This window comes from Lissotriton helveticus, chromosome 5_1, assembly GCF_964261635.1.
Source record: "Lissotriton helveticus chromosome 5_1, aLisHel1.1, whole genome shotgun sequence".
NCBI lineage: Eukaryota > Metazoa > Chordata > Amphibia > Caudata > Salamandridae > Lissotriton > Lissotriton helveticus.
In genome coordinates, this window is record NC_136065.1 from 64,760,319 (window position 1) to 64,787,657 (window position 27,339).

The 27,339-nt window shown below is 47.2% G+C and overlaps 1 protein-coding gene across 1 annotated transcript in view; it reads right to left on the reverse strand.

Annotated features, from left to right (window-relative positions):
* Positions 1–27,339, reverse strand: part of LOC144754137 (major histocompatibility complex class I-related protein 1-like) — a 392,818-nt gene that overhangs the window by 12,295 nt on the left and 353,184 nt on the right. Inside the window, exons 5-6 of the mRNA XM_078641715.1 lie at positions 16,842–16,949; positions 3,295–3,324 (exon numbers count right to left, since the gene is read on the reverse strand). Coding sequence (XP_078497841.1) covers positions 3,295–3,324; positions 16,842–16,949 — 138 coding nt within the window. The remainder of the gene's footprint in view (positions 1–3,294; positions 3,325–16,841; positions 16,950–27,339) is intronic.

Here is a 27,339-nt window from a genome sequence, read left to right on the forward strand (position 1 = left end):
GCTTCAGGTTGCAACAGGTCACACATAGTACCTAAAATACCTCGAATATCCAAGGGTCTACAACAATGTTCTGAACACTATGAACTCTAGAAAACAAAAACCCAATGTGTTGGCGCCACAATAAGAAAATATTTATTAAATTTCCGGATTCCCATCACTCACCAATCACTCACCAATTCACATGACAGCGAATTGGTGAGTGATGGGAATCCGGAAATTTAATAAATATTTTCTTATTGTGGCGCCAACACATTGGGTTTTTGTTTTCTAGAGTTGATAGTGTTCAGAACATTGTTGTAGACCCTTGGATCCTCGAGGCATTTTAGTATTGTGATTGGTGGCAAGGTATCCAGGCAGGTCTTAATATATTGCCTCAGACCCTACCTAAAAGTGTTTGTGTTTTTTTCACAAACAGTACCTGCCATCTGCACCTCTGCAGTTCCTCAGGGCACACAATATCATTCTCTTGTTACGGAGGCATAATCTTCAAGCATGTACAAGTCTTGAGTAATAACTTAGGGAGGTGAAGCCAAACATCCCCGAATGGGCCTATCAGAGAGGCCACATGTCAATCTGGCCTCATGTACCCTCTGCAACTGTTTGACATCTGGCCCTAGTACATCATGTGTGGCTCAATACTTTACTCTTTTCAATGTTTTAAGCTCACCAGTGACTTTGAACAGGAAGTTTACAGTACATTTCTTTCATGGAAGACTCCGGGCTGAACAAGTCCCTTTGTGGGTGCTCAGTTACCCCTGGCCTGTAGTAGGCCTGGGTGTAATTTCAATCAGGTTTCATATCCCTCGCATACATGTGTGGGTCAAAATGTGCTATTCGAGCGTCACTGCTGACATTTTATACTTAAAATACCTAAAGTCATTATATGCTCACATGAATCAGTGTTCAGAATTTTGTGCTTCTCTGGAAGTCCCACTGAGGGCTCATTTGAAGCTTCAGACTCAGTCAGGGCTCCAAGAGGCCAGATGCATACTCTTGAATATCCCCCTCTGTCACTCAGTGTGCATGAATTACAAGAATGTATATTGTTCTGGAAGGCCATGGGTGAGGACCCAGGAAGGGATCCACAGGCACCGAAATCCACGCCTGCTTACGAAAAGGCCCAATGGCCCACGTCGACGATCGATTGGAGATGGAAGGTTGTATGGAGTAGAGAGGTACCGAACGCGAACAATACCGACGAAGTCGAAGGCCTTTTGGCCTTTAGAAAAGTTTTGTTTCGATTCCGAGTTGGAGTATAGGAGTTTGCATCCGAACCCAATGGCGGAAAAAAACAATCTGAGCATGGAAAGGATGCCCATGCGCACTGTAGTCCAGGGGAGCAGTCACCTACCTCGTGATACTTCGAAGACTCTTCCAGGACAACAAAGTGCAATCATCCGGACCCAACACTAGGCGGAGATCTATGCACAGATATGAATTCAGCAGCCCACATGCCTCGATCAAGAAGTTCTGATAGTGTTAGAGCTCTGGCTGGCCCTGGGGTGGAAGCGGCCGGCCCTGGGTCCCTTCTCCAGCCTGACGCATCGCAAAGTAAAGGGGATGGGCCTGCAGGCACTGGACCATCTCCCCTGCTTATCCTGGTTCTAGCTGGGCCCTAGGTCAGAGCTCCGGCTGGCCTCAGGTAGAAACCCCTGACCTGCCGTGTCGTAAAGTGTCCAAGACGAGGTCTCCCCTGCTCGTCCAGGTTTAGAAGTTGTGACCAGAAATCCAACTGGCCCTGGGTTGGAAGGCCCGGTCTCTCTTCTATGGTCCACTGTGTTGCAAACTGCTCGGCACAGGGTCCCAAAGGGACCTTGGGCTCTCCCCTGCTTGTCTGCGTTCAGAAGTTCTGATGGGCCCTGGGCTCCCTTCTCAAGCCTACCATGTCATAAAGTGCCCAGGATGGGGTCCCGCAGGCACCGGGAGGACTCCCCTGCTTGCCCATGTTCAGAACGGATGACGTGCTCCCAGGACAGACCTCCCACTTGTCCTGCGGGCAAGCCCCTAGCCCTGGGCTCCCTTCACAACCCCACTGTGTCACAAAGTGCCTAAGACGGGGTGTCACAGTCGCACTACGTGTCTCACCCACAGTAATTACATGGCAAACGGACTGCACGTGTCTACCACCAGTGTCTGCCTTTAAGATAATGCCACTGCGACGCAGCAAGGGTAACTGGCACTTGGCTGGTTACACATGAACAAGTGCGCACACGCGTGAGTCTACGTATGTGCACAGCCAGGTAACTGCGCACAGGTAGCCTGGTGCAATGGGAGACTCTACATGGTTCGTCACCAGGGATAGGCCTTTTAAGGTTAGTGTAGACTAATAGAGAAGTCAGTGGGATTTACTGCTTTTTTATAGTGAAACCCCATTATACACATAGGGAGAGGACTGCCTTGGAGTGCCGTTCTGCTCCCCTTTGGCCTATGCGTATGGTTGTATTTATCATGGCTGAGAGGCCTAAAGGTGGTGCATTGAAGCTCTCTGAGGGGCCATGTGTATGGTTGTATTCATCATGGCTGAGAGGCCTAAAGGTGGTGCATTGAAGCTCTCTCCGGGGGCCATGCGTATGGTTGTATTCATCATGGCTGAGAGGCCTAAAGGTGGTGCACTGAAGCTCTCTCTAGGGCCATGCGTATGGCTGTATTCATCATGGCTGAGAGGCCTAAAGGTGGTGCATTGAAGCTCTCTCCGGGGTCATGCGTATGGTTGTATTCATCATGGCTGAGAGGCCTAAAGGTGGTGCATTGAAGCTCTCTCTGGGGCCATGCGTATGGTTGTATTCATCATGGCTGAGAGGCCTAAAGGTGGTGCATTGAAGCTCTCTCTGGGCCATGCGTATGGTTGTATTCATCATGGCTGAGAGGCCTAAAGGTGGTGCATTGAAGATCTCTCCGGGGGCCATGCGTATGGTTGTATTCGTCATGGCCTGAGAGGCCTAAAGGTGGTGCATTGAAGCTCTCTAGGGCCCTAGTATTTGAAATGCAGTTTCATTACAATGCGATGCCCTCTAGCAAATGTTTTTGAAAGTCCAGTTTGATGGTGAAAAATTTATAAAAATGTACACGGACAGAGCTTGTAAACTCCGCCCCTCTGCCCCATGGATGCTTTACTGATAATGATCACAGTTTCTGACACAGAAAGACTTCCTGGTTTCACTCTAGATGTTCTGGTTTCTTTGCCAAAGTTCCCTTCATTTTGTCATTTAACAACCATGAGAACATTCAGTGTCTTCTCTTAATCACTCTCAGAGACTCACAAAACTCATCACAAACAAGTCAGGAGTCACTCACCTTGATTTGCCGCAGCATTGGTAGATTTTCCTGAAAAATAAAACACATTTAATCAGTGTTAAGGACACAGAGGTCACTCAGCCTGAAATGTCACTGGGGGATCACAAATGTTTTTATTGGGAGGTTGGAGGAGAGAGGGGGGAGGGAAGCCCAGCCTCAGGGGCGTGGCTTAGTCAGAGAGATTCGGGGGTGAAAATCTCACATTTCCCAGCGAAAAAGTAGTGCGCCACAGAGTGATTGGTGACGTGACTAGGGTCCTGGGTGAACTGTTCCAATAAGGAGAAGGGAGTGTAGGGCATCGGCTAGGGAGCACAGGGTTCATGGTTCAATCACTGGTGGCAGCTCAGCTCAGCATCATGTGATTCTGGGCAATAGCTCGCTTAATCTCCCCGACGGCCCCCACCGTCTTGAAACCCTTAGTGGTGAGTAGTCGCACTTTACAAATACCTAATTTAGGGTCAATTAGGCAGGTCTCTGGGGCTGATTTAGAGTTTGGTGACAGGTACTCTCTAGCAACCAGCTGATTTTGAGTTGGGCAGACCGCAGGTTTTATGCGGAGTAATTTTCAGAAAGCAACAAAACCGGAGGGTAGAGGCTGATTCTTATGAACAGGAGTGACTATTTACATGAGATAGATAGGCAATTGAAAGATGCGCAACGCTATGAAAAAGTCATGACAAATCCCATGCCCTGGATAGAGGGAAATATTAATTCTAAACTGTGGGACTGGCATGAATCAAATCTATTATCAGACCAAGAATATACATTTCTATAGGCTCACCCTTCCTGGTCTCAATGTATTTACATATTACCTAAAATTCATAAAGGGGGCGCTTTTCCACCTGGGCACCCTATTATCTCCGGGAATGGTGGTCCCAATGAAAATATAGCACAATTTGTTGATAATTATCGTCAGCCAATTGTGAAGAATCTCCCCTCTTTTCTTAGGGACAGCTCTGATCTCTTATGTAAACTTGAGGATTTTAAATGGGATCATGACAACTTGCTTTTCGTAACCATGGACGTGGAAAGCCTTTATACCTGTATACATATTCATGAAGGGATGAGGGCTCTAAAATACTTCCTCTTTAAATGGCGAGCGCAACACTTGACATGTTATTAACCATGGCAGAAATGTTTTTAACACACAATGCATTTCTGCATAACAATGAGTGGTTTCTACAACGACGTGGTACTGCTATGGGCTCCGGATTTGCTCCATCTTATGCAAACCTGTTGATGAGTTTGTATGAGGTGGAGCATGTCTGGGGCCCAGGTGCACACAAATGGAGTGATAATGTGATTTTTTATGCACGATACATTGATGATATCATTATGGTATGGCATGGCACAGTAGAACAGCTTAATCTGTATCACTCCTATCTGAATAAAAACAAGTTCAATGTAAAGCTTACCATTGAATATTCGAAGACTAATATTGATTATTTGGAATTGAGTTTGTTCACTAGGGATGAGAATATACATAGTGACATATACAGAAAAAAGACGGCGTGCAATAGTTATTTGCATGCCACGAGTGCACACCCACGATCTACAATAGAAGCCATACCTTATGGTGAAATGGTCCACGCTAGGCGCAATTGTAAACTGGATGAAGATTTTACTAAAAACATCAGTAAAATTAAGACCAACTTCTCTAAGAGAGGTTACGATCGAACTTGCTTAGATAAGACTGAAAAGTGGGCCAAGACCCTGAAAAGAGAGGAAACTATGTTGACGAAAGTCAGGAAAAAATCAAACATTGAGAAATCTGATTCTGAGGCACTTTTCATAACTGAGCATAATACCTTTAGCATTCATATATACAACATTTTGCGCAAGAATTGGGATCTTCTTGTGAATGATAATACAATGAGCGGAATAACATCTAGAAAGCCCAGGGTAATCTATCGTAGAAGTAAAACACTGAAGGATTTGTTAAGTCCTAGCTATATTAGAGACATCTCTACTCCTATGTCGATGTGGTTACCGGATAAACCATTGGGTTTCCACATAGGTGGAAATTGTTGTATCTGTAAATTTGGTTTAAACAAGAGTTTGAAATTCAGCAATAACACATCCAGGGAATTCTCAATAAACAGCTTTATTAACTGTAATACAACATTCAAAGTATATATGATTATATGTGCATGTCAAAAGAAATATATTGGGAGTAGTATACGCAGCCTTAAACTGCGTATACTGGAACATGCCAGAGCCATCAAGAATAGAGATGATAAATATCCGGTCTCTATGCATGTACAGTGTGAACATCCAAATGATAAGACCATTAGCTTCTATGGTATTGACCATGTTAAGATGCCAGAACGTGGGGGCGACAGAGAATTGCTCTTGAAACAGCGTGAGACGTCATGGATATTTCGTCTTAGGACAGTGAAACATGGGGTTAATATTCATGATGAGATGCATTATTTTCTGTAAACTGTTCATGATCTATGGACATAGGCATGAGCAGGATGATGAATTATGGATAAATGAAACAATTCTTGAAATGACAACTGGATATAGTTTACCATCCTTTTATTGCCCATTTGTCCAATATTTATGGATATAAATATGTATAGGATGATGAATTATAGACAAGTGGAACAGCTTTTGAAATGTAAATTGCATGATGTTTAACATCTTTCTAGAACATGTAGCACTTAAATAAGAACTCTGATATTTTAAAATTGGACATATAGGAATATGTTTGGTCACAACAAAATGTAGCGCTTATGTGACTCACAGAAGAGTGTATTACATAAGTCATTTTTAATTACAAGGAATTATGTAAGTGTAACTAAGTGATGACATTCGGTACTTCCAATATGGCTGCCAAATCTCATGTCGTTTTTAGGACATCATACAGCTCTCTATCCACATTTAACAATAGTTTGAAAATGTAGCAATGAACATACAAATCAGAATATAATGCTGCAGGAGATGATCAATGTGTGCTGATCTGTTTTACCCAACATTGTAGTTAAAATTCAGCATGGTTGGGGATACTTTAAACAAATTTAATTTTGTGGCATTTCATAATGTAATTTTATTTATTTGTTGTACGTGGACAGCGGGCTCGCTGTCCACTTGTTCAAATATAATAATTATTATGTCTAGGGACCACGAAATATGGCGTTGAATTGAGCAGAGAATTGTTCCAACATGTCCGCGCCGCTTAGCGCGGTGCCTTATACATGAGTATCTTGGCTTCGATCACATGATGAATCCGCTTCCGGGTAGGGAGCTTAAAATCGCAAGACCCACGAATACACGGTTTTACAAAAAATTACGCTGACGACATCTGAGGTCGGTTACTATGCCGATTTTGGTAAGTCTAAACTTGAGGCAATATTCTGCCCTAGTGTAAAGCTTTTAGAGTTTATCAATTTGGTTAACGCAAACTCTATGATTTTGTGTAATGTTCTTGTTAAATAAGGCTTGGGACCAAACAATTATATGTTTATCTTATAGGACACATGAGATATGGTATCAGTCATTTTTAGAATATATAGACGGGTGAATATATAGTAACAGAGGAATGTATTTTTTTAAAAGACGGCTGCCCTGATATACGGCGTTGAACTGAACCGAGAATCGCTCCAACATGTCTGCGCTATTTGATGCGGTGCGATATACATGAATTTGGGAGCCTTGACCATATGATATTGAATATGCTACTTACCAGTATGCATCTGTTCTTGGCATGTAGGGCTGCTAACATTCATATCTTTAGCATAGATCGCCGCCTAGTGTTGGGTCCGGATGATTGCACCTTGTTGTCCTGGAAGGGTCTTCGAAGTATCACGAGATAGGTGGCTCCTCCCCTGGACTACAGTGCGCATGGGCATCGACTCCATCCCCAGATTGTTTTTAGCCATTGTGGCAGAGATGGAGTGAAATAGTGTAAAGGATGTCCATGCTAATGATTGAATGCAAGAGAGTATCTGCAGCCGCTACGGGCACCGGGGAGGAGGGTGGGCGATATGAATGTTAGCAGCCCTACATGCCAAGAACAGATGCATACTGGTAAGTAGCATATTCAGTTCGAGGCATGTGGGCTGCTAAATTCATATCTTTAGCATAGAATACATAGCAGTCCCTCCATTAACGGCGGTTGCCCGTGCCAGCTGCAGAAGTCTGAAAGAGTGTCTTGAGAACAGCCTGTCCTACAGCTGCTTGCTGCTTGGAATGTACATCGACACAGTAGTGTTTGGTAAATGTGTGCGGTGTAGTCCACGTGGCTGCTCTACAAATGTCTTCCAAAGGAATGTTTCCCAGGAAAGCCATGGAGGCCCCCATCTTGCGTGTGGAGTGCGCCCTTGGGAGTATTGTTAAATTACGTTTAGCTTTTTGATAACAGATTTGAATGCACTTAACAATCCATCTGGCTATTCCTGCTTTGGAACTAGGGTTGCCCTTGTGCTGTGCAGAGAAGGCAACAAAAAGTTGTTGTGTTTTCCTAAAGGGTTGTGTTCTATCAAAGTAGTACATCAATGCCCTTCGAACGTCTAATGTATGGAGCATTCTTTCCGCTACTGTTTGCGGGTTTTGAAAGAATGCGGGCAGGTCAATAGTTTGGTTGATATGAAACTGTGACACCACCTTTGGAAGGAATTTGGGGTTAGTACGTAGTACTACCCTGTTTGCATGAATTTGTATGAATGGCTCCTGGGTTGTGAGCGCTTGCAGCTCACTAACACGTCTGACCGATGTAATAGCAATGAGAAAAGCCACTTTCCATGTTAGAAACTGAATTTCGCATGAGTGCAGTGGCTCAAAAGGTGGGCCCATCAGCCTAGTGAGGACCACATTGAGGTTCCACACTGGAGCTGGTGGTGTTCTTGGAGGAATGACTCGTTTCAGTCCCTCTAGGAAGGCTTTAATGGCAGGCACCCTGAAAACAGAGAGATGCTGCCTGTTTTGGAGATAAGCCGCTATGGCGGATAAGTGTATCCGAATGGAAGCGTACGCTAGATTGCATTTGTAAAGATGTAACAAATAGCAGATGATGTTAGGAATTGAAGCATCTAGCGGGTCGATGTGATGTTCTGCACAGTAAATGACAAAACGCTTCCATTTTGCTGCATAGCAAGCTCTGGTAGTGGGCTTCCTTGCCTCGCTGATGATGTCCATGCATTCAGGAGGCAGGTTGAGGTAGCCAAACTCTAGGACCTCAGGAGCCAGATCGCCAGATTGAGCTGTTGCGGATCTGGATGCTGAATGTCGCCATGGTTCTGCGTCAAGAGCCTTGGAGTGAGATGCAGCCTTTGATGCGGTACCACGGAGAGTTCTAGAAACGTGGTGTACCATGGTTGGCGAGCCCACGTTGGAGCAACCAGGATGAGTGTTATCGAGTGTTGCTTTAGCTTTCTTGCCACCAGCGGTATGAGAGGTGCTGGGGGAAAAGCGTACGCAAATTTGCCTGACCAGTTCATCCATATCGCATTGCCCTGCGATTGTGGGTGAGGGAACCTGGCGGCAAAGTGTTGGCATTTTGCGTTTTCCCTTGTGGCAAACAGGTCTATCTCTGGATGACCCCACTGCTGGAAGTACGGGCGGAGTACTGATGGATGTATCTCCCACTCGTGCATCTGATGGCTGTATCTGCTGAGCAGGTCCACCATCTGATTGTCCTTGCCCGGGAGGTGTTCTGCCATGAGGCAAATGTTCCTCTGAATGGCCCACTTCCACATGCTCTGAGCCAGATGAGACAGCTGTGGCGAGTGAGTACCACCATGCTTCTGGATGTAGTACATGGCTGTCATGTTGTCCGTCGGATCAACACGACCTTGTTGCACAGATGTACTTTGAAGGACTTGAGTGCCATGAAGATTGCCATCAACTCTAGGTAGTTGATGTGCATTCTTTTCTGTTGTGTTGTCCATAGTCCCTGCACCGTGTAGTGGAGCACATGAGCTCCCCACCCCTGGAGAGATGCGTCCGTTGTTAGGATAATCTGTGGCACAGGCTCTTGGAACGGTCGGCCCTTGCAAAGGTTGTGTGGATTCCACCAATGCAGAGAGTTGTATGCCCGACCGGTCACCAACACTAGGTCGTTCAATTGTCCTTGAGCCTGGGTCCACTGACGTGCCAAGCATTCTTGGAGCGGACGCATATGCAGTCTCGCGTGCGGGACTATGAAGATGCAGGAGGCCATCATGCCTATCAACTGCATAAACACTCTCGCTGGAAGTGAGTGTTGCGGTCTGAACCTCTGAATGAGCGACTGGATGCTGTCGATCCTCACAGGGTTCGGCTGAGCCGTAGCATTCAGCGTATTTATTGTCGCGCCCAGATACTGATGCACGTGGGCTGGCTGTAGGTGCGACTTCGGATAGTTTAACGAGAACCCCAGACTGTGAAGGAGGTGAATAGTGTGGGACATGTCCGCGGCGCACTGCTGAGCCGACTTGGCTTGAACGAGCCAGTCGTCCAGGTAAGGGTAGACATGTATGTTTTGTCTTCTGAGGTGCGCCGCCACAGTCGCCAGACACTTTGTGAACACTCTGGGGGCAGTGGTCACTCCGAAGGGTAGAACCCTGAACTGATAATGCCTGTTTTGTATGGTGAACCTGAGGTACTTTCTGTGGGATGGGTGGAGTGGTATGTGGAAATAAGCATCCTTGAGGTCCAAGGTTGCCAGGAAGTCCCCTTGTTTTAGCAGGGGAAGAATTTGTTGCAGTGTAAGCATGTGAAAATGTTCTGACAGTATGTACAGGTTGAGGGGGCGTAGATCCAGAATGGGCCTGAGGGATCCGTCCTTTTTTGGGATAAGGAAGTACAGGGAATAGACCCCTGTGCCTTCCCCCTCCACCGGTACGAGCTCGATTGCGCCTTTTTGCAGCATCACCACTACTTCTTGCTGCAATAAGTGCAAGTGCTCTGCCGACATAGGACGTTGCCTTGGGGGAATGTTGGGAGGAGTAGAGGTCAACTCCAGACAATAACCGTACTGGATAAGCTGTCTTACCCACCTGTCTGTGGTGATGGATGTCCAGACTGGCAGGAACTGCTGGAGTCTCCCCCTGACAGGTGTTGGATGGTCGGGGGGCAGTGACAGAGAGTCACTGTTTGTTGGCGGCAGAGGAACGGGAGTTGTTGTTTCCTCTGCCTCTGCCCTTGGAACTATTACCTCTGTAACCCCCCCTGCCCTGTTTGGGGTACGAGGATTGTGCGCCACCTTTCGTGAATTGTGTCTGTTGACCCAAGTGTCCTCTGGTAACACCGCGTGCACCTGAGCGACGAAAAGTGCTCCCCCTGAACTGTTGAGACTGAAGCGCCCCCATGGACTTAGCTGTCTCATTGTCCTTTTTAATTTTCTCGAGGGTGATGTCCACATCTGGGCCAAACAGTCTGTCAGGATTAACAGGCTGGTTGAGTATTGTTGTTTGAATGTCAGGTTTAAAGCCTGATATGCGAAGCCAAGCTTGTCGCCTTAACATGACGCTAGTGTTAATCGCCCTAGCCGCTGTATCAGCCACATCAAGAGCACACTTTATTGCAGCGTTTGAAATGAGCTTTCCCTCTTGTATGAGCATTTCTGCTCCCTCCTTAAACTGATCAGGTAGGTGTTGAAGGAGCTGTTCTAGGGTGTCGTAATGCGCCCTATCATATCGTGCCAATAGTGCCTGTGTGTTTGCTATACGCCAGATATTGGCAGCCTGTGCAGCCACCCTTTTGCCCCCTGCCTCAAGCACTTTCGACTCCTTGTCTGGGGGAGGAGCTTCACCCGTTGTCTGGGAGTTCGCCCTTTTGCGGGCATTGGCGACGACTAGAGAGTCCAGAGGCAACTGTCCCCGAATATATGCAGGGTCCCCAGGTGCCGGCCTGTATTTCTTTTCGATACGTGGGTTCACCACTCTCGCCCTGGTAGGTTCCTTAAAGATCTCTGGGGCATGCTTAAGGACACCTTTTAGCATAGGAAGGGTCTTAACTGTTCTCTCTGAGACAGAAAAAGTGTCAAACAAGAAATCTTCTTCCACCGGGTCAGCATGCATGTCCACATTATGATTTGCAGCTGCCCGCTCTATTAAGGCATTGAAAGCCGCTGAATCCTCTGTTGGGGATGTACGTGCACCAAAATTCTGTGGGTCCTGTACCACCTGATGGCCTCCATGGTCACCAGTGTCGTCATATGAGTCCTGATGGACATCAGGATCATCATTGTCCGGGAAATTGTACTGGTCATCCTGGTTATCCTCTTCTACCTCCGACTGGTGTAGGGAAGGTGATGGAGTCCTCCTTGGTGGAGGCTGAATAGGTTCCACAAGGGCAGGAATGTCCTGTGCTGGCCTTTTCTTCTTAAGAGGAATGACATATGATTGTAGTGGTTGGGAAGTGATCTTTCTTTTATAGAGTGTCATTTTCCCTGTTTCGGCATCGATGTAATGCTCAGATTCTTCGTCTGAGGCTTGATGTCGATCCAATCGGCCACTGTGCGTGGAAGGTGTCGGCGTTTCCGTGGTCTTCGGCACCGATTTGGGTGCAAATGCCTTCGGTGCCACCTTAGGCGGCAGAGTGTAGAGAAGCTTGCTCGAAGGCTTCGCAGGTACGTCCACCTGTTTCGGAGCCGACGGCGTGTGGGTCGTTGATGTCGAAGACTTCTCCCGAATACGTTTGAGGGAGTCAGCGACTTGCTTTGTGAAGGAGGCCGAGGGTTTGGTCACCGACGCCTCATGTCCGGTACCATCGTAGGCCTTCGGCGTCGAAGCGGTGGCCGCCGATGCATTTTGAGGTGCGACGGTCCGTGCCTCCGTTATAGGCTTAGGCGCCGGTGCCGTTGTTGGAGATTTGGTGTCTTTGTGCCGATGCGTAGTGCCTCCGGACTTCGGGTCGAGGGCCTGAGCAGTCTTCGGTTCGACGGCTTTAGTGGATTTAGCCGGCGGAACCGTGCCCGACACCTGATGGACCACCTTCTTCGAGGACGGGTCCTTGGGCACCTTCTGCGGCGCTGTCGACTCGACAGCCTTCTTCGACTTCGGAGGGCCGGAGGGCGACGGAGTCGATGAGGTAGCAGGCTTAGTTGTGTTAGACGGGACGTCGGCCATTTTAGGTGTTGTCGAAGCCGTAGGTTTCGGTTTCGTTTTTGATGGGACGTCGGCCATTTTAGGTGTTGTCGAATCCGAAGGTTTCGGTTTCGATACGCGCAATGGCGTCTCCGCTGTTATGTCCGTGGCCGGGCCAGAAGGCGGGGCCGGGGACAGCGGTGCAGGGTCGTGGGTAAGGCCGAGTGGCGATCCCGTGACCTGAGCCTGAAGCATGTAACTTTCGGGGCATAGCTCTTCCTCCGAGCTATCTTCCGCGGCCCCATAGACTTCTTCGTCGTCCCCTACCTCCTCGACGTCTTCAAGGTCTTGGCCCTGTCCTTCGACGTGTTCCTCGGGATCGGCCTCGACCTCCGTCGACGGTGGTGAGATTTGAAGATGATGGCTTAGGCCTTCTTCTGCGGGGTCGTCGAATATGTCGTCGGGTGCCGGAGCCGCTCGTTGGGCCTCAAGGCGCGCCGCGCACCGATGCTTGAGCGTTTTCTTCGACCTGAACTTCGAGCAGGCCATGCAGTTGTCCTCGTTGTGGTCCGGCGAGAGGCATTTGTTACAGACTGGATGCACGTCGATATGTGGGTATTTGGACCCACAAACGGGGCAGAACTTGAACGGAGATCGTTCCATGGTAAGATCGTCGGGGTCTTGCTGCGACGAGAGGGCCTCGATGTCCGAAGAGTTACTCGACTCCGCAGAAATCCGACTCGAAGAGTGGGATGATGCTCGAGACCGCACGCTAACAATACCGACGGAGGGAACGAAGGCCTTTTGGCCTTAAGAACTAAGAGTTTTTTGATTCCGACAAGGAGTCGTCGAAATCACATCCGAACCCAATGGCGGAAAAAAACAATCTGGGGATGGAGTCGATGCCCATGCGCACTGTAGTCCAGGGGAGGAGCCACCTATCTCGTGATACTTCGAAGACTCTTCCAGGACAACAAGGTGCAATCATCCGGACCCAACACTAGGCGGCGATTTATGCTAAAGATATGAATTTAGCAGCCCACATGCCTCGAACATATAGGTTTATAGGCGGATGCGCAGGAACAACTACGTACCACCCATGGAATGCCTAATTGACTCAAAGGAACATAAGGCAGTGCAATGTGCTGTGTTTTGTTGAAACTCGTCATTTGCGCGGCTTTGTAAATACCAAAAAGGATTTCACATTGAGGCGGCTTCAAAAAAGTGTTGCAACCCAAACGCAAAAGCTGTGTAAATATGGGTTGCCTAAAAATTCATGGGCGGATCGATAGGAACCCCCGTGCACCATCCATGGAAGGCCTCCCTGACTTACCGCAACACGAAACAGTGGAATGTTCTGTGTTCCATTACTTTTTCTCACAAAGCTACACAAAGCAACATTTTAAGTGGCTTTGTAAACGACACAGGCATAGCAAACCCGACTCAGGGACCCCTGATCCAACTACCTAGCCAAGAATGTATTCATTTGGGGGTGTCACATCTCAAATAACCCCCCTCCCGCTGCTATGCCCCTGCGCAGCCTGCTCCATGTTACATCCTCAAAACCACAAGCTTGATCAAGCCACCTTTCCGGTGACCTCAAATCTCCCCTCAAACAGTGCTCCCCAAGATTCACCGATTGCCTCCAGTGCAAGGATTTCACGTCTCGTCACAAGGCCCAGACCAGGAAAGTGGCACTGTTGACGCTCCCTTATTCACGTCACATGGTAACACCATTCCTCAGTTAAAAGTAAACGTTTTTTTACCCGCCAAAAAATGTGCGGATCCCAATTCATTTCAATGGGGACTGGTCACTGTAATAAGAGGCTGCAGGCTCCGGCTAGGAAGCCAGGTGGACTGGACCAGCAAGTGGGCTCCGGCCTTTCAATGCTCGAGGACAGGGGACAGCTTTGGTCCTCTTCTCCAAGGCTCCGGGGCGAGGGGTGTCCTTAGGCGTCGGGTTTTTGCTTCCTGGAGCAGTCATGGTTGAGGGGGCCTGCGTGCAGAGGCTGCAGGTGACATTAAAGGGTCCAGGAGGGGTGAAACCAAGATAAACTCAAGATCTGGAGTGCTGGGGGACCTTGTTACCACCGGTGGTCCACTTCAACTTGGGCCGGAGGTGACGAGTGCAGTGGGACTTCGGGTGTCGAGTTTTGGCTGTTCCAGAGGCCTCAGAGTCTTCTCTTTTGAAGTTACTTCAGAACAGGTCCGCTGTTCACGGGAGGTCTTGAGTCTTTTTCGAAGTCAGGCACCCCTCCCAGGTTTCTGGAACCAACAGGTGCAGGATGAGTTGACTTTGGCTGAGATTTCGACGAGTGATGCAGACAGGCCGGCAGCGTTGGTACACGGTTTGCTGCTTCTTCTCTCTTCTTGGCTTTTGCGGCTCTTTGGGGTCCTCTCTCTTCTTAGGTTGTCAGGATCTGCTTCTCTGGTGCCAGGGGCTCCCCTAAATACTGCATTTAGGGGTGTTAGGTCAGTATAGAGTAGTAGCCAATTGGCTACTGACCCTTGGGTTTACTACGTCCCATATATGACCACTTCCTGTCAGAAGTTGGCATAACCCTGTCCCAGAATTCATAAGTATGCCATCACAAAGATTCCTACTTCTGAAAAATCGTTCCCACCTCACAGAAGCCACCTTAGGAGTGGTACTAGCCTGGAGGTGGCACGCTTTCCTAACTAGCTAATTGTCCCATCTGTCCAGGTGCCAGGGGGCCCAGGACAGGGGGGTGGCATCCTCTGCTTTGAGGGTTAGCCACATTCACATTACAAAAGCGGCAGCTCTTTGAAGCTCGTCCGCGGAAGGAAGCTAATCAACAGGTCATCCTGTAGGAATAGGACTGACCAGCACAGGGGCATATCTGCTCATGCAGGTATGCCCTCACATGTAATATTCAGCACCCTACCTAAGGGCTGTTAGGCGTGCTGTAGGGTTGACTTACAAATATTACATGCCGTGTTAGGGGACGCGGCACACGGGGATGTGTGACATGTGTTTTCACTTTGGTCTGCACCAAGACACGCATCCTGGCGATAGCAGCCCTGCATGCGCTTGGTGAGGGGTCCTTCAGGGTGGCACCATTTGTAAGATAAGCGGGGTGCTGGTCATGATGGCTACGTAAATGACGCATTTGCATTTCAAGTTGATGCAGGCCAGTAAGGGGAGCCAAGGGAGTGTTTCTTCAAGCCCCGGATAAGTCATCCTGCAGCATGTAGGAAGCTTTAAAAGGTGCCAGTGTGGAGTCTGGAAGGTCATGGAGTAGGTGTTACTGCCGTCCATACGTGAGAAAGAGGGTTTGAACAGCAGCACTAACGTTGCTTTCAGGAAGAAATGGTTTTACATTCTTTAGAAGAGAGAGCTGCTACCAGTCTGTATTTGCTTTTTTTGTTACTTGAAGGTGAGGTTGATGTTGACTTGTTCTCCCCTTCACACTGTGTTTTCACTACAATCCCTCCATGGCTTCTGAGGAATCCTGAAAAAAGGGTGCTTTATCTCCATTAATTATATTAACTTTTGCATGGACAGTAGCATGTACTTTATATTGGCTTCACACAGTCGATGTTTCAACGCCACAAATGATGTACCGTGTTTCTGAATTGTAGCCGTATAGTCTTGGAGTATGGATACTGTTTGGCTCTATACTTGGAGTCCACCTGCTGTGCTGGCCTTGTGCAGTATTGTGTCTCTGTCCCTAGAATGTAACAGACAGGCCACCACAGGTCAGGGCACAACTCCAGATAGGGATTTCTTCATTAGGTATACTCTGTGCTTTATATCCTCCGAGGCCATTGCTATCACACCAGAGTACACAGTATACACAGTGCTTTGTATCATCTCTGAAAGCACTGTTATGACATCACAGCCCACATCATACTCAGTACTTTACAGCCTCGCTCAGGGCACTGCTATCAGCACAGCAAACAGTACCTTGTACCCTCTCTCAGGGCACTGCTATCAGCACAGCACACAGTACCTTGTACCCTCTCTCAGGGCACTGCTATCACACCACCGCACACAGGACCATGTACCCTCTCTCAGACCACTGCTATCACACCACAGCACACAGTACCTTGTACCCTCTCTGAAGGCACCGCTATCAGAGGACACCCCACAGTACACTCCGTGCTTTACAGCTTCAACATTGTCCTGGAGCTCCTCACATCTCGCTGGAACCTGGTCCAGGAAGGCACAGGGTGTTTCAACTGAGCAGCCAACCAGAACAGTTGAAACATGGGGTCCAATTTTCATTGGCAGAAGACTCGTAACTGTTACAATTTGGGGCAGATTTAAGATTTGTTCATGCATCTGGGGTTGGAGACGGAGTAGTGAAAGAGTGCTGTCAAGGACCTGCATCAGCAGTGCATCGACAAGGAAATACCTGCTCCACCCTAATCAGGGTAAATGATGCAGGTCTCTAAGCATGGATGTGTCACCAGCCATACTCGAAGTGGCAGATGGTATTCAACCACCTACCCGCGTATGAATCAGGAAGTGATTGTATCTCCCACTCACAGCATCAAACTGAATCCACTCACCTGATGTTTTCTTGTAGACAACCCAAGCGACAGCAGCGATCAGAGCAACACCCACCAGGGCTCCAATGACGCCTCCAATAATCACCCCCATTGGAGGAGATTTCTCTTCTGTGGGACAGAGATGGACAGGAGCAGAGTTACAGGACAGAAATCACTTCAAAGATATGAAATATGATGCAGTAACACTAACACCTGCCAGGTATAAAGATCTCTGTGAGTAAAGGGTCAGAGAGAGCTGTACCCTAACCTGGGAACAGAGGACTGATCCCACTACAGCCAAAGATATACTCACTGCTCTGTAACCCTCCGCACTCACTCCTATCACACCACAGCACATGGTATACTCACTGCTCTGTCACCCTCCGCACTCACTCCTATCACACCACAGCACATGGTATACTCACTGCTCTGTCACCCTCCGCACTCACTCCTATCACACCACAGCCCATGGTATACTCACTGCTCTGTCACCCTCCGCACTCACTCCTATCACACCACAGCCCATGGTATACTCACTGCTCTGTAACCCTCTGCACTCACTCCTATCACACCACAGTCCATGGTATACTCACTGCTCTGTAACCCTCCGCACTCACTCCTATCACACCACAGCACATGGCATACTCACTGCTCTGTAACCCTCCGCACTCACTCCTGTCACACCACAGTCCACTCACTGCTCTGTAACCCTCCGCACTCACTCCTATCACACCACAGCTCATGGTATACTCACTGCTCTGTAACCCTCCGCACTCACTCGTATCACACCACAGCTCATGGTATACTCACTGCTCTGTAACCCTCGGCACTCACTCCTATCACACCACAGTCCACTCACTGCTCTGTAACCCTCCGCACTCACTCGTATCACACCACAGCTCATGGTATACTCACTGCTCTGTCACCCTCCGCACTCACTCCTATCACACCACAGCCCAAGGTATACTCACTGCTCTGTCACCCTCCGCACTCACTCCTATCACAACACAGCACATGGTATACTCACTGCTCTGTCACCCTCCACACTCACTCCTATCACACCACAGCACATGGTATACTCACTGCTCTGTCACCCTCCGCACTCACTCCTATCACACCACAGCCCAAGGTATACTCACTGCTCTGTCACCCTCCGCACTCACTCCTATCACAACACAGCACATGGTATACTCACTGCTCTGTCACCCTCCGCACTCACTCCTATCACACCACAGCACATGGTATACTCACTGCTCTGTCACCCTCCGCACTCACTCCTATCACACCACAGCACATGGTATACTCACTGCTCTGTCACCCTCCACACTCACTCCTATCACACCGCAGCACACGGTATACTCACTGCTCTGTAACCCTCCGCACTCACTCCTATCACACCACAGCCCAAGGTATACTCACTGCTCTGTCACCCTCCGCACTCACTCCTATCACACCACAGCACATGGTATACTCACTGCTCTGTCACCCTCCACACTCACTCCTATCACACCGCAGCACACGGTATACTCACTGCTCTGTAACCCTCCGCACTCACTCCTATCACACCACAGCCCAAGGTATACTCACTGCTCTGTCACCCTCCGCACTCACTCCTATCACACCACAGCACATGGTATACTCACTGCTCTGTCACCCTCCACACTCACTCCTATCACACCGCAGCACACGGTATACTCACTGCTCTGTCACCCTCCGCACTCACTCCTATCACACCACAGTCCATGGTATACTCACTGCTCTGTAACCCTCCGCACTCACTCCTATCACACCACAGTCCATGGTATACTCACTGCTCTGTCACCCTCCGCACTCACTCCTATCACACCACAGTCCATGGTATACTCACTGCTCTGTCACCCTCCGCACTCACTCCTGTCACACCACAGTCCACTCACTGCTCTGTAACCCTCCGCACTCACTCCTATCACACCGCAGCACACGGTATACTCACTGCTCTGTCACCCTCCGCACTCACTCCTATCACACCACAGCCCAAGGTATACTCACTGCTCTGTAACCCTCTGCACTCACTCCTATCACACCGCAGCACACGGTATACTCACTGCTCTGTCACCCTCCGCACTCACTCCTATCACACCACAGCCCAAGGTATACTCACTGCTCTGTAACCCTCTGCACTCACTCCTATCACACCGCAGCACACGGTATACTCACTGCTCTGTCACCCTCCGCACTCACTCCTATCACACCACAGCCCAAGGTATACTCACTGCTCTGTAACCCTCCGCACTCACTCCTATCACACCGCAGCACACGGTATACTCACTGCTCTGTAACCCTCCGCACTCACTCCTATCACACCGCAGCACACTGTATACTCACTGCTCTGTAACCCTCCGCACTCACTCCTATCGCACTAAAGCACATGGTATACTCACTGCTCTGTAACCCTCCGCACTCACTCCTATCGCACTAAAGCACATGGTATACTCACTGCTCTGTAACCCTCCGCACTCACTCCTATCGCACTAAAGCACATGGTATACTCACTGCTCTGTAACCCTCCCCGCTCACTCCTATCACACCACAGCCCACGGTATACTCACTGCTCTGTAACCCTCCCCGCTCACTCCTATCACACCACAGCACATGGTATACTCACTGCTCTGTAACCCTCCACACTCACTCCTATCACACCACAGCTCATGGTATACTCACTGCTCTGTAACCCTCCGCACTCACTCGTATCACACCACAGCCCATGGTATACTCACTGCTCTGTAACCCTCCACACTCACTCCTATCACACCACAGCACATGGTATACTCACTGCTCTGTAACCCTCTGCACTCGCTCCTATCACACCACAGCACATGGTATACTCACTGCTCTGTAACCCTCCACACTCACTCCTATCACACCACAGCCCGTGGTATACTCACTGCTCTGTAACCCTCCGCACTCACTCCTATCACACCACAGCACATGGTATACTCACTGCTCTGTAACCCTCCACACTCACTCGTATCACACCACAGCACATGGTATACTCACTGCTCTGTAACCCTCCACACTCACTCCTATCACACCACAGCCCGTGGTATACTCACTGCTCTGTAACCCTCCGCACTCACTCCTATCACACCACAGCACATGGTATACTCACTGCTCTGTAACCCTCCGCGCTCACTCCTATCACACCGCAGCACACGGTATACTCACTGCTCTGTAACCCTCCACACTCACTCCTATCACACCACAGTCCACGGTATACTCACTGCTCTGTCACCCTCCACACTCACTCCTATCACACCACAGCCCACGGTATACTCACTGCTCTGTCACCCTCCGCACTCACTCCTATCACACCGCAGCACACGGTATACTCACTGCTCTGTAACCCTCCACACTCACTCCTATCACACCACAGTCCACGGTATACTCACTGCTCTGTCACCCTCCACACTCACTCCTATCACACCACAGCCCACGGTATACTCACTGCTCTGTAACCCTCCACACTCACTCCTATCACACCACAGTCCACGGTATACTCACTGCTCTGTCACCCTCCACACTCACTCCTATCACACCACAGCCCACGGTATACTCACTGCTCTGTAACCCTCCGCACTCACTCCTATCACACCGCAGCACACGGTATACTCACTGCTCTGTAACCCTCCACACTCACTCCTATCACACCACAGTCCACGGTATACTCACTGCTCTGTCACCCTCCACACTCACTCCTATCACACCACAGTCCACGGTATACTCACTGCTCTGTCACCCTCCGCACTCACTCCTATCACACCACAGCACATGGTATAATCACTCCTTTGTAGCCTTCGAGGTGGCACTAGTGTCTCACCACAGCCCATGGTTTACTCCACACTTTATCCTCTCAGGGCGCTGCAATCACCAGAGCCCACATTATACCCAGCAGTGCCCGGAGAGAGGCCACACAGACTATCACCCCACAGCCCGTGGTACTCGCCGCACTTTGTCGCTTTCCTCAGGACACTGTTGTACCACCACTGGCTGCACTTTACTCCCTGCACTGGGCCCTTTCTACACTCTCAAAAACAACAGTTGATGGACAGAATGCAGAACAATGTCATACATTCACCCCAGTACAAGGATCTGGGCCTAAATCCATCATTTTTTTGCACTCCACCACCCTAGTTCAGACATGGCCATATGCAAATCAGCCTTGACCCTGTGGCTCATGGGAACAGTCCAGCCTGAACTGCCAAGCCATGCCTTCCCTGGACCGGAATCAAGCATCCTAGGACCGGTTTCTGGCTATCAGCTGTCTTCAGCCAGGATAGCTTGACTCCAGTGGCATCTAAGCACCCATGCTCTCCTTCTGACTGGCTCCTTCATTAATGGCTGCAGCCAGGTCAAAGATTGGCTGGAAAAAGGCTGGCTTCCTGTATCGTCTGCTGTCTTGGGTCGAGGGCACCGGCGACACCTGTGGGGGTCAACCTCCAGATTAACAGCAATGAGGCCAAACTGACAACTTCCCTGGAACAATTCTCCAGCGTGGAATTCTTCTCTATTCACATCATTCTGTTATCTAGAGGTTGGGTCCAGATATTCCTGGCTCAGTAAAACTGTTTTATCTTTTCACCAGGGAGATGGGGGGAGGAGTTAAGGTGTGAATGTAGAAGAGCTACAAGCCACAAAAGGAAGGGAAACGGTTACCCTGTAAGCATCTGTTCGGAGTGTGCAGTGCTGTAGATTCACGTGCTCTGCATACTCCTACCATCTAGTTTTCGGCTCAGACGCTTGGAAGTTGTTTATCTTCGAAGAAGGTTTAGAGTCACACGATTTGCTGTGACGCCACCCTTCGTCCACAATGTGCACGGGCACCGGCTCCATCTTGGATTTTGCTTTTCAGACAGGGGTTGAGAATGTGGACATAGTGGCTAATTACGAGTCTGTGGTCATTAGATCGCCAAACCCAGAGTGGCGCAGCGGTGGCGGTGCATCCAGGCGGTATCACTGCTGTATTCTGATTTTGCTGGTTGGACCGCCGCAACCGCCGGGGACCCGTGATCTCTCAGCGGTGGCGTGTCGGTCACAGGCCATAATATGGTGCTGCACCGCCAAGCATATTATGAGTTTGCTCACCGCCGCAGCTTTCATGGTGGTGAACCCGCCATGAAAACTGTGGTGGTGAGTGTAGGAAGCCGGCTCTGTATATACTATACCAAAGTCAGGTATAGCGGGCACAGGATCCCCAAAGGCTTACAGAGGTTAAAGAAGATAATACTTTACTCTCTATTTGTGATAGTGTGGATGAGCAGTAAGGCTTTATCAGAGGGTAGTGTTAGGAATTTATTGTACACACTCCGGCAGGAAAGGATGTCACACACTCAAAGACTGAACTCAGACCAATTGTTTGTATAAAAATATATTTCTTATGCAGTTTTTCTAGAACCAAGCAGGACTTGGTACAGGTAAGTAGAATTGTACTTCTCAAGACAGATGGATAAACAAGCAAGCAGGATGAAAATTACTTTTGTTACACGTTTGTAAAATATTTAAATAAAGTTGAAATTACTCTTAATTACTTTTTCTACTCAGTGTGATATGCCTAGCTATCACACTGGGACATTTCCTAGATAAAAGGTAAGTAAAACAGTTTTCATAAAACCACAGAGGAAAACAGTCAATGCAATCTGATAGAGAAAAATTAAGTTATCGATTTGCAGGTAAGTAAACGGTCTTTAAGGTTGAGTTCCTGAGGTTAGAACAAGGGTTTCAATAGGGTGAAGGATGCACTCAAAAAACACACTCAACGGCACTACTGCGACCGGGTGCAGAGTGCTGAGGCCCAAAGTTAGCCTATGGGGGCTGTCGATTGGTGGCTGCTCACGAGCAGGCAACTGGGTTGTAGGAGCAAAGCTTCTAGGGTTAAGCTCAGGGCAAAGGAGGATCCAAGTTAGCACACAAGACCCACCACGGGGATCACTGAAATAATATCGAGTGACAAAATATCGACCTTCAAGAATATCGTTGACAAAATATAGACTGTCAAAATATCGACTTTCTATGTACAAACAGGTAAGTACAAAAATATCGAGTTTTAAATATCGTTTACAAAAATATAGTTGTAAAAAATATCGACTTTAATAAAAACAATGTTTAATTACATTAATATAAAAAATTAATTACTAAAATATACTTAACAATACTTAAAATAACTTTTAATAATTAAATAATTAATGAAAGTAAAAAAATAATATTTTTTTATTCATATTTCTTAAAACATATATATATATAGTAACAACATTTAATTAAATAATAGCCAATATTATTAACGTACAATTACAAAAGAGTAAAAATTACTATTCCCACTCCAGTGGGTGCAACAGTAGGGAAAGCGTTGGATAGCGTAGGGGTTAAAATTACTATTTCCACTCCAAAGAGTGCAACAGTAGGGAAAGCGTTGGATAACGTAGGGGTTAAAATTACTATTCCCACTCCAGTGGTTGCAACAGTAGGGAAAGCGTTGGATAGCGTAGGGGTAAAAATTACTATTCCCACTCCAGTGGTTGCAACAGTAGGGAAAGCGTTGGATAGCATAGGGGTAAAAATTACTATTCCCACTCCAGTGGGTGCAAAAGTAGGGAAAGCGTTGGATATCGTAGGGGTTAAAATTACTAATCTCACTCCAAAGAGTGCAACATTAGGGAAAGCGTTGGATAGCGCAAGGGTTAAAATTACTATTCCCACTCCAGTGGGTGCAATAGTAGAGAAAGCGTTGGATAGCGTAGGGGTAAAAATTACTATTCCCACTCCAAAGAGTGCAACAGTAGGGAAAGCGTTGGATAGCGTAAGGGTTAAAATTACTATTCCCACTCCAGTGGGTGCAACAGTAGGGAAAGCGTTGGATAGTGTAGGGGTTAAAATTACTATTCCCACTCCAAAGAGTGCAACAGTAGGGAAAGCGTTGGATAACGTAGGGGTTAAAATTACTATTCCCACTCCAGTGGGTGCAACAGTAGGGAAAGCGTTGGATAGCGTAGGGGTAAAAATTACTATTCCCACTCCAGTGGGTGCAACAGTAGGGAAAGCATTGGATATCGTAGGGGTTAAAATTACTATTCCCACTCCAAAGAGTGCAACAGTAGGGAAAGCGTTGGATAGCGTAAGGGTTAAAATTACTATTCCCACTCCAGTGGGTGCAACAGTAGAGAAACCGTTGGATAGCGTAGGGGTAAAAATTACTATTCCCACTCCAAAGAGTGCAACAGTAGGGAAAGCGTTGGATAGCGTAAGGGTTAAAATTACTATTCCCACTCCAGTGGGTGCAACAGTAGGGAAAGCGTTGGATAGCGTAGGGGTTAAAATTTCTATTCCCACTCCAGTGGGTGCAACAGTAGGAAAAGCATTGGATAGCGTAGGGGTTAAAATGACTATTCCCACTCCAGTGGGTGCAACAGTAGGGAAAGCGTTGGATAGCGTAAGGGTTAAAATTACTATTCCCACTCCAAAGAGTGCAACAGTAGGGAAAGCGTTGGATAGCGTAGGGGTCAAAATTACTATTCCCACTCCAGTGGGTGCAACAGTAGGGAAAGCGTTGGATAGCGTAGGGGTTAAAATTACTATTCCCACTCCAGTGGGTGCAACAGTAGGGAAAGCGTTGGATAGCGTAAGGGTTAAAATTACTATTCCCACTCCAGTGGGTGCAACAGTAGGGAAAGCGTAGGATAGCGTAGGGGTTAAAATTACTATTCCCACTCCAGTGGGTGCAACAGTAGGGAAAGCGTTGGATAGCGTAAGGGTTAAAATTAGTATTCCCACTCCAGTGGCTGCAACATCAGGGAAAGTAAATACTTCATATATTAATAAATAAATTACAAAATAATATCAATATAAATGTATTTAAAAATGATTAACTATTTATTATAACATAATAATTAATATATTAAAATTACTAATTAACTATAATTATTTCAATTAGTTACCTATTAATACTAATTTATAACTAATTACCAATTATTTATTTGATAATTAAAAATTAATTTACAATTATTTTCTATTAAATACAATTAAATAAATGTTATTATTTCATTAATTATTATTAAATTACTTCCCACTCTATTCCCCTATAAACCCACAACCCGCTACAGAACATAAATAATTTAATTTAACATAATTAGCAATTAATCAATTAAATTAAATTAATTACCAATTAAATTTTAAATAATTAACAAATATTTTTAAATTAACAATTAATTAAATATTACTACCAATTAATACATTTACATATTTAATTAATTATAATTAAATTACTTCCCACCCTATTCCCCTATAAACCCACAACCGCTACAGAATTAAATTACACAATAATTAAAAAAAATCATTAATTAAAATTAATTATAACATAAAATGACACTTTTCACACATATTATAACATGAAAAAACACTATAAATAATTAAATATTATTTAAAAAATGATATTTTTTACTATCTATATTATATACTTCGATATTTTCACTTTCTATATTATTTACAGTCGATATTACTTCACTTACCTTAAAAACGATATTTTGGCTGTCTATATTCTGTCCTGTCGATATTTTGTCCAAACGATATTTTGGAGTCGATATTATGTCTGTGCACCCCACCACGGCACATGGGCGGCTGGATGCAGTGTGCCGGATCGGCGTTGGGTTCCCTGTTGTTTTCAATGGGAGATCTCTGGTCAGAACATTTGTTTGCAGGTTTGGGTAGGAATCTTACTGGAGGCGACCACCAGTTGGAAAGGTAAGTTGGGATGCTGGGAGTTGCCTGGACACCGTCGGTTGGGCCACCCAAGGCCATGGGGCCTGTGGTGCAGCGGTGTCTTTAGGCATCGGGTTTCCTTACCAGCTCCAGTCGTGGAGACGCTTCACAAAGAGGCTGTAGGCTTAGGTGGGGAGGTTTGAGGTAGGTCAGGATCGCCGGGGGGACTTCCTCATGGTGTTGGGATCCTCGAGCTCTGGCATGGGCATGGGGTGCAGACTCGCGGATTCGATTGAAGCCAGAGTCTGGTTCTTGAGCAAGTCCGGTGCTCACGGGAGACAAAGTCTATTTAGAGAAGGCAGGGCAGGCCCTCCGGGTTCTGGGAGGCTGCTGGCTGTAGGACACGCCGGGATTCTGCTGGAGCAGGTCGAGGTCCAGACAGGCCAGTCGGACTGGGGCGAAGTCAGTTAGTGTCCTCCTCTTCTTCCTTCAGCACGGCTCTTCGGTCCTTCTTCTTGCTTATCCAAGGAGGCAAGTGTCGGGGTGTCTACATTTAGGGGCGTTTCAGGTAGGTACAGGACCCTTCCTTTGGGTGGGTATACCCCCTATTATGCCAACCTCCAGTGTAAGTGAGGAATAAGCCTCACTCTAAATGGCTGGATCCCCCCATCTTCAAGATGGCGGACACTGAGAGTTGTGCTTCACCTCGCCTCCCCACCTGAGGTGTGGGGTTGGCAGAGTTGGGCTCCAGTCTTTAGCATTAAATCCCACACTGGCATCAGTGTGGGTTTAATGTCCTTAGAACTTTGTTAGAAAGCGAAAATGATGGGACCCCCTCAAAAAGGTTAAGTATAGGCCAGGGAATAGAGGGGACCGTGGTGTTCCTGTTTGACGGTGCACTTTGTGCACATTTGCGAGAATCCTCCACTGTGGGCATTCAGGTCGGAAACGGAAAGACACGCTCTTGTCTTATAAATTAAGGAATTTCCTGGCACAACATGTAAGCAATCATGCTTATTAACTATAGTCCATCTCAATAAAACCACGGATCAAGCGACATAATTGTGTGACATCGGGTACTTATCATTTGGGCATTGCTGGAGAGACACCCATGTTTGGATAATGAGGGAATGAATAGAAAGAAAACCCATATACCTGTGATACAGCCACTCATTTGAATATACATCAAGACTTGAACACACACCAAGATCTTACGGTGTCCCCTTGGGTCTCACTGGGTTGCTGTTCATCTGGGGAAAGGTCCTGAGGAAGGTGGCCTAGAGCCGCCGAAACGCGCGTCGACTACCAGAGTGCGGGTCTCAAAAATTTGGTTGAGACTGTCCTAGTAACAGGGGGCTCCCTGTCTACTAGTACCCAGCTACCTTTTCACAATTGGAGCTTTTTGTGAATGTGTATGTATGAGTGTGTTAGTTGTTTGTGTGGGTGAGAACCTTTTGGGACACATGAATTGTTTTTTCTTCCTTTTTTAACGAAAATAATTCTTTCCATCTTTTGTATAATGTTGTTGTAAATAGTGATTCCTTTTTTTGTTGTATATATTGTGTTAATAATTTACTTTTGCTATATGGATTTTGTGATTTAGCTTCATGTGGTGTTCTCAAATAATGAATTTTGTATCGTATCTGTGAAAGCAATGCTAATACTTCAAAGTATAAAGATAATAAATGATATATATTTTTGAAAAAAATGAGAAAAAAATGTGGTTGGTGCAATTCTGTCACTTTTATATGAAGAATTTGATAAATACAGATCTGGAATAACTGAGGCCTAGGAG